Below are 8,859 nucleotides of genomic sequence, written 5' to 3'. Positions count from 1 at the left end.
CGCTTCATTGGCCCCCGAGTGAGGGGCGGGCCTACAGTGCGCGGGTCGCCGGCCGTGGAGGGTCAGGTGGTGGCTTCTGAGGGCTGAGGAAGGGCAGCGGGTGCAGGCGATGGTGCCAGCGCTGCGTTACTTGGTTGGTGCCCGCGGACGGGCCCGCGGGGCTTTATTCGGGGGCTTCCCCGGGGCGTGCGGGCCGGCGTCGGGGAGGCCCCGACCGCTGTGTGGGGGTGGCCGCAGCGCCAGCACCAGGTGAGTGGCTGCTCGTCCTCCCCGCCGCCGGCGCTGCTGCCTCTCGCAGAGGCGTCTCGTGCTGGACCTGTGTCCCTGTTCCTACTTCCCTGTCCCGGGGTGAGAGCAGGTTGGGGTCCTGTGGAGCTCCAACCTCGCATCCCAGGAGCTACAAACCTGCGGGTTCATTCGTTCTGTGTACGGGCGGGAGGAAAGGCGGTGTATGGGGTAGAGGTCAGGAGTAGCTCTGGCTTTAAAACCCGTCCACTTTCTGTTGAACTCTGGTCTAGTTACTTGACCTCCTTGAAGGCTCAGTTGTCACTGGGACCTTAGTCTCTCCTGTAGGTGGTCGTTTGGAGGATAAAAGGACCTAGTACACGTATAAGCAATCAAATATGCACACAGTATAAGCAATCAAATATGCACACAGTATAAGCAATCAAATATAGCTGGCGTCTGTGGGGTTGCTTGGAAGATCTGAATACCGTCTTAGTTCCTGACAGAGCCCGCATAGACTGGCCCCTGTCGGAAGCAGCTCGTATGCTAATCAAAGCCCGCAGAATTCAGTGTCCTGTGATGTATAGTTTGGACGTCACATTCGAAACCACTGTCTTTCTCTGCCCTCTGTAGAAGAGACAGTTTGTGTGAAGGTTGTAAGGCTTGGAGAGGTTTTGGTTATTTTGAAGACTAGAAGGTGGGTCATAGGTGGTGACTGGAGCTTAGTGGAAGACAGATGGTGTGGAATGACACGGGAGAAGGGCTACATCACAGCAAGGTTTTTATTTTACCACACGTTGAATTTTATTCTAAGAGCCACGGGAAGCTATTTAAAAGAGTTTTAAGAAGAGGCTAGTGATTAAATGTTGATGTTCTGAAAGTTGATGCTGGCGCTGCGTGTTGGTGGATGGAGGGAGTAGAGTGGGATACCAAAGACAATTAGTGAACTGGTTGTTAAGGGCTGTAAAGTGATCCTTCAGATTTGAGGAGGGGGAGTGAAGGGTGGCACGTGTAGTTGGAAAAAGCACATTCACTATGATAGCTTTATGTTTGAAAGTAAGAAAAGTTTATTGATGGTTGTAATATAATCTGCGAAAACAATATGTTGGCTGGGAATCTGTACCAAGGTAATAATTCTAAGTGGAAGGTCTACCTCCCCAAAAGCTTTTGTGTTACAGTTATCAAAAGGCAGCAAAGGGCGGCTCATGCCTGTAATCCCAGCATTTTGAGAGGCCGAGGCGGGTGGATTACCTGAGGTCAGGAGTTTGAGACCAGCTTGGCCAACATGGTGAAACCTCGTCTCTACTAAAAATACAAAAACTAGCCGGGCATGATGGTGTGCGCCTATAATCTCAGCTACTGGGGAGGCTGAGGCAGGAGTATCACTTGAACCCTGGAGGGGGTGGTTACAGTGAGCCGAGATCATGCCACTACATTCCAGCCTGGGCAACGAAGGGAGACTGTCTTACAAAAAAACAAACAAACAAACAAAAAACAAAGAAAAAAAACAGAAAAAAAAACCCAAAAGGCAGCAAGGATGAGAAACATTATTATGGAAGTTAAGACCACCCCTCTAAGTGAAGGTTTTGCTACCTTTTACAGAAAAGTGAGGCTTGAAGGCAAAGCATAACATCATAGTTGAACTTAAAAGAAAAAAAAACAGTATGAAAGATACCTCTCTGTCGTATATGTGCACTGCCACAATTGATATAGATATCAACTTGATAAATTAAAAAAATTACAGTCGGTTCTCATTTCTGTGGGTTCTGCATCTGCAGATTCAACCAGCTATGGATCAAAAATATTTGGAAAAAACGATTAAAAAAAACATAAAATTTAAAATACAGTTTAACAACTATTCACCTGGCATTTACGTGGTACTATGTACTGTAAGTAATCCAGAGATGACTTGAAGTATATTGGACAGTGTGTGTAGATTATATGCAAATACTGTGCCATTTCATATAAAAGACTTGAACATAAGTGGATTTTGGTATCCATGGGAATCTTAAAACCAATCCCCTGTGGTTATTGAGGGATGACTGTATATAAAATATGATTAAGTCATACACATACAGATGTCTTAAGTTTTTGTAAATGTTTTGAACACCTACCTTAGTGGAAGATTATAGAGGTTTTAGAAAATAAAAATCCTATCTTAACAATGGTTATTCTTGTGGAATTTTTAAAAGCCAGGATATTTTGGAATCCACAGAAGATCTGTTTATTGTGAAAGTTGTGTAAAGGGTCAATGGCTGTAAATCAGTGTAAGTAAGTATAGTGGAATGTGAATGCTTTACCTTTTATCTACTGAACTTATGTTTTTAAAAACCTGTTTAAAGGCTTGGACTTCCAAATACACTCTAATCATATTAGTAATGTTTTAGTTGACTACTGTAAGCATTTGCCAATAACTAGTATTAATGTAGTGGACCCAGAATCCCATTTTACTTGTGCTGCTCTTTTTACACCCTCTCTTTTTAAATGTGTCATTATTCACCATCCTTGACAACCATTTTAGCCAGTCTAAAGCTGCTGCAGGAGAACCACCTGCTGAGCATCACCTAGAGGTTCTCCCTGTTCAAGTTATGAGGCTTATGCACTGACGGAGGGAACTTTATCCACTATGACCCCCAAATTAAGATGCAGGATTTGATTTGTCAAGCTTATATATGTTCCTAGGTGTCTAGGATCTGTTTCTGCTTCCAGATATAGCCATAGGTGTGGTAACAATTCTAATTAAATTATGCGCTTTGCTAAGGATTTTGAAATTGAAACTTAGATCACTTTTCAAAGGGCCTAATCTCTGAAATTTCCCTCTGTCTACTGTTCCTAAAAGGCTCCTATTTGTTGACCATCAGGTCAGTGTTAAAGGTAATCTTTTAAGCTTCTAATTGCAGAGTTATATAAATTATACATGCTTGTTCTACATTTTGTAAATGGTTGTATACTCAGGGTTTGTCATGGCAAAGATTGTGTGGTTCCTAAGCCCATTTCTAGACCAATTATTGCCCCAAGGTTTATGTTCTCAGAGCCGTTTCCTTCTCAAAGAAAAACATGTAAAAATTATTGCACACTAAAGTGTTAAAGGTTTAACGTGTTAACACATTGTCAAGAATATACTACATTGGAATTTTACAAGGATAGATAGTAGAAGCATAATTATGCTTAACACGCAGTATGGTCACGAGTTGCATAACATTTTGATCAACTGCAGACTGCATGTACAGTGATGGTCCCAAAGATTACCATATTTTTTCTGTACCTTTTTTATATTTAGACATTTTTAGATGCATAGATAATTACCATTGTGTTACAGTTGCCTGCAGTATTCAATATAGTAATCTGCTGTACAGGTTTGTAGTCTAGGAGCAATAGTCTATACCATATAGCCTAGGTGTGCAGTAAGCTATGTCATCTAGGTTTGTTTAAGTGCATTTTATGATGTTTGCACAATGGAATCACCTAGCAATGCATTTCTTAGAACCTATCCCTATGGTTAAGCAATGCATGACTGCAATCACTTATGTAACTAGCCTGGCTGCCATATTACGGAGATATAGAGCAGATTGGGCAACCAGTTATCTTGCCTGCCAGTAAGCTGTAGCTGATTTTGCTACTGACCAGTGATGCGTATAACCAACTTTGAAGGTTTTTTGATGCATATAACTTTTTTTTTTTTTTGAGATGGAGTTTCGTTCTTGTTGCCCAGGCTCCGCCTCTGGGGTTCAAGCGAGTCTCCTGCCTCAGCCCCCTGAGCAGCTGGGATTACAGGCATGTGCCAACATGCTCAGCTAATTTTGTATTTGTAGAGACGGGATTTCTCCATGTTGGTCAGACTGGTCTTGAACTCCAAACCTCAGGTGATCTGTCTGCTTCGGCCTCCCAAAGTGCTAGGATTACAGGCATGAGCCACCATGCCCAGACTTTTTTTATTTTTGAGACAGGATCTGGCTCTGTCTCCCAGGCTGGAGTGTAGTGGCATGACTTCGGCTCATTGCAACCTCCATCTCCCAGGTTCAAGCGATTCTCCAGCTTCAGCCTCCTCAGTAATTGAGATTACAGGTACCCACCACAACACCCAGCTAATTTTTGTACTTTATGTTGAGATGGGGTTTTACCATGTTGACCAGGCTGGTCTTGAACTCCTAACCTCAAGTGATCCACCAGCCTTGGCCTGCCAAAGTGCTGGGATTACAGGCATGAGCCATCATGCCCAGACTTGATTCATATAACTTTTAAGGTTTTTTTTTTTTTCTTTATACATGTGAAACCAAATAGCACAGGGCCAATCCATTTTAATGATTATAAATTAATAATTGTACATTGATGAAAATTATGCATGTGAAGTTTGATGAGGTCTACTGTAAACATGTATTACTTTAAAGATGACTTTCTCTTGAAGCTCATTTGATATAGTCATTGTTGGTGGCGGAATTGTGGGGCTTGCCTCTGCCAGAGCACTCATCCTGAGACATCCATCACTTTCTATTGGTGTTCTGGAAAAGGAGAAAGATTTAGGTATGTATATAATCAGTGTTGTTCTTTGGGCTTACTTGGGCATCTGCTCATTTTGTCTGTTCTGAATCTTTCATGTTGAATGTCAATGTTAGTATCTTAGTTTGTGTTCTGAAAGCAGAGTGTGGGACAAGGACGTGGCTATAGGTTATTTATTTGAGAAGTTAAAGCAGAATGTGGTACAAGGACATGGCTATAGGTTATTTATTTGAGAGGTTATCTGAGGAAACAGGAGTGAGGGGATGAGGAAAGTAAGACGAGGAAGGAGGAAAAGTTGTGAGAACACATCATCAAGATTGCTGCTGTGAGCTGGATTCCACTGGAACCCCTGAGGAGCAATATGTTTCCCAGGATTGTGCTCATTTATCCATCAACTCCTGTCCCTGTTGGTTGAGGATTGCCACTAGTGATGTTGAGCACCCTGTGCCCTTCTCTAAAAAAGTTACTAGAGGCCCTAAGGCAGAGTCCAAAGAGCCCTAATGGGCCCCTAAAGTGGTTTGCTAGTTATGAGAGGTGAGTTTGTGCACCAGAGTTGTAGTTGAAATCAGACATGGGCTGGAGCGATGTGACCTGGATACCAGGGATGGCTGTTAGAAGAAGTTACCAGTGATCTGAACAAATTCAGGCAGAATTTTATTAATAGCTTCAACTATAATAAGTTTGTTCTCTTACTTCTTATGTTTTGTATGAATCATGTACATACTCTTACCCTGTTTCTCTTGTTCTGTAGCTATTCACCAGACTGGACATAACAGTGGTGTCATACATAGTGGAATTTATTATAAACCTGAATCTCTGAAAGCCAAATTATGTGTACAAGGTGCAGCCCTCCTCTATGAATACTGTCAGCAAAAGGGAATTTCCTACAAGCAATGTGGCAAGGTATGGCATTTTACTAGGGCCTTAACTAATTTCCAACTAGCATTTTCTTAGTGATGTTTAATATGTTTTTTTAAAATTTGGTGTTTTGTTTCTTTGTATCTATGTAATTTTTGAAGTGCAATATTGGGGAATAACAAAAAAAGATGGCATGACTTTATGTAATTTTCTAAATAAAAGTTTTATTGACATATAATGTATGCACCGTACAATTCACCCTTTTAAAGTACACAGATCAGTTTTTAGTGTATTCACAGAGCTGAGCAATCATCACCTTTATCTAATTAATTTAGACTTTTTCATCACCCCAAAAAGAAACCCCATACCCATTAGCAGTCACTCCCCATTTCCACCTCCTCTCATGCCCTAGCAACCACTAATATACTACTTTCTGTCTTTGTGGATTTGCCTGTTCTACACTTTTCATATAAATAGATTCATATACTATGTAGTCTTTTGTGACTGGCTTCTTTCACCTAGCGTAATGTTATCAAAGTTCATCCATGTTGTAGCATGAATCAGTACTTCATTCCTTTTATGGCTGAACAATATTCCATTGTATGGATGCACACCACATTTTTTTTATTTGTCAGTTGTTAGATATATGGATTGTTTCCACCTTTTGGCTATTATGAATAATGCTGCTATGAACATTCATGTACAAGTTTTTGTGTGAATATTTGTTTTTGTTTATATTGGCCATATACTTGGGAGTGGAATTGCTGGGTTGTCATGGTAACTCCATGTTTAACATTTTGAGGAACTGCCAAACTGTTTTCCAAAGCTCTGTACTATTTTACATTCTCACCAGTAATCAGGATTCCAATTTTTCCATGTCCTTGCCAACATATATTTTTACGGCATCTTTTTTATTATAGCCATCCTGGTGGAAGTTTTAATTTGCAGTTCCCTAGTGATAATGATGTTGTGTCTTTTATTTTTTCCTTTTTAGAAAATACTTCTATTTTCTAAATATTAGCCAGGTACTGTGGCTCATGCCTTTAATCCCAGCACTTTGGAAGGCCAAGACAAGAGGATCACTTGAGCCCGAGAGTTAGAGACCGGGTCAGGCAACGTAGTGAGACCCCATCTCTACAAAAAATTTAAAAAGTTAGCCGGGTGTGGTGGTGTACAGCTACAGTCCTAGCTACTTGGGAGGCTGAGGTGGGAGGATTGCTTCAGCCTGGGAGGTTGAGGCTTCAATGATCCATGATTGTGCCACTGCATTCCAGCCTGGGTGACAGAGGGAGACCTTGTCTCAAAAAAATAAAATTAAAAATTAAAAAATTAAAATTATTATTTTTTAATGTTATTTCTTATTTAAAAGTTGAGACAGGATCTTGCTTTGTAGCCTAGGCTGGTCTCAAACTCCTGGCTTCAAGCAATCCTCCTACCTTGGCCTCCTAAAGTGCTGGCATTACAGGTGTCAGCCACTGTGCCCAGCCTACAATTATTTTTTGATTGACACAAATTGTATATATTTATCATGCACAATATGTTGTTTTGAAGTATGTGTACATTGTGGGTTGGGCACAGCAGCTTATGCCTGCCTATAATCCCAACACTTCGGGAGGTTGAGGTGGGCGGATCACTTGAGATCAAGAGTTTGAGACCAGCCTGGCCAACATGGTGAATCTCTGTCTCTACTAAAAATCCAAAAATTAGTTGGGTGTGGTAGTACATGCCTGTAATGAGAATTGCTTGACCCTGGGAGGCAGAGGTTGCTGTGAGCTGAGACTGCACCACTGAAGTCCAGCCTGGGTGACAGAGTGAGACTCTGTCTCAACAAGTATGTGTACATTGTGGAATGGCTAAAGCAAGCTAACACATGTATTACCTTTCATACATTTTTTTTTATGATGCAGACCCTTAACTCTCTGAGCAGTCTTCAAGAATATAATACATTATTAACTATAGTCAACATTTTGTGTAATAAATATCCTGAACTTATTCCTCTTACTTAACTGAAATTTTGTGTCCTTTAACAAATATCTTTCCACACCACCCCCACCTCCCTGCTGCCCTCAGCCCCTGGCAACCACCATTCTTCTCTCTACCTCTTTTGAGTTCAACTTTTTGAGATTCTACATATAAATGAGATCATGCAGTATTTATCTTTCTGTGCTTGATTTCACCTAAGATAATGTTCTTCAGGTTCATCTCTGTTGTCATTTGTGGCATGGATCATTTGTGACAACATAGATGAACCTGGAGGATGTTTCTCCTTATCTTAAAGATTTCCTCCTTTTTTAAAGGGTGAGTGGTATTTTGTGGTGTATATATACACATTTTCTTTTTCTGTTCATCCATCAGTGGACACTTAGGTTGATTCCATATCTTGGCTCTTGTGATTAATGCCTCAATAAACATAGGAATTCACGTATATTTTTGACATACTGATTTTATTTTCTTTGGATATATACCCACTAGTGGGATTGCTGGATCAGTGTTGAGCATCTTTTTATGTGCTTTTTGGCCATTCATGTAGCTGCTTTGGATAAATGTCTACTCAAATCTTTACCTATTTAAAAATTGGGTTATTTGTCTTATTATTGAGTTGTATATCTTCTTTACATATTCTTGATACAGCATATCAGCTATTTGATCTGGAATATTTCATACTATTCCACAGGCTTTCTTTTTTACTTTCTTTTTTTTTTTTTTTTTTTTTTTTTTTTGAGACGGAGTTTCGCTCGTTACCCAGGCTGGAGTGCAATGGCGCGATCTCGGCTCACCGCAACCTCCGCCTCCTGGGTTCAGGCAATTCTCCTGCCTCAGCCTCCTGAGTAGCTGGGATTACAGGCACGCGCCACCATGCCCAGCTAATTTTTTGTATTAGTAGAGACGGGGTTTCACCATGTTGACCAGGATGGTCTCGATCTCTTGACCTTGTGATCCACCCGCCTCGGCCTCCCAAAGTGCTGGGATTACAGGCTTGAGCCACCGCGCCCGGCCCTTTTTTACTTTCTTAATGGTGTCCTTTGAAGCATTAAAGTTTTAAATTTTGATGAAGTCCAATTTATCTTTTTTTCTTTTGTTGTTTGTGCTTTTAATCTAAGAACATTGCCTAACACTAGATTATAAGGATTTTCTCCTATGTTTTCTTTTAAGAGTTTTGTAGCCTAAGCTTCTGCATTTAGATCTATGATCGCCTTTTTGTTGTTGTTTTGTTTTGAGTTAGGCTCTAACTCTGTTAGCCAGGCTGGAGTACAGTGGTGCAATCTCAGCCCACTGCAG

General features: G+C 41.0%; 1 protein-coding gene across 2 annotated transcripts in view; it reads left to right on the top strand.

The window, feature by feature from the left end:
* Positions 1–75: 75 nt before the first annotated feature.
* L2HGDH (L-2-hydroxyglutarate dehydrogenase) overlaps positions 76–8,859 on the top strand; it is a 72,411-nt gene continuing 63,627 nt past the window's right edge. For both annotated transcript variants that reach the window (XM_012456247.2, XM_012456248.3), the window contains exons 1-3: positions 76–249; positions 4,631–4,746; positions 5,474–5,625. In XM_012456247.2, coding sequence (XP_012311670.2) covers positions 110–249; positions 4,631–4,746; positions 5,474–5,625 — 408 coding nt within the window. In that variant the 5' untranslated portion in view covers positions 76–109. The remainder of the gene's footprint in view (positions 250–4,630; positions 4,747–5,473; positions 5,626–8,859) is intronic.

Source organism: Aotus nancymaae, unplaced genomic scaffold (assembly GCF_030222135.1).
Source record: "Aotus nancymaae isolate 86718 unplaced genomic scaffold, 86718_ANA_hifiasm-v0.15.2.pri h1tg000062l, whole genome shotgun sequence".
NCBI lineage: Eukaryota > Metazoa > Chordata > Mammalia > Primates > Aotidae > Aotus > Aotus nancymaae.
Note: the sequence above shows the minus strand (reverse complement) of the source record. Positions and strands in the feature narration are given on the sequence as shown.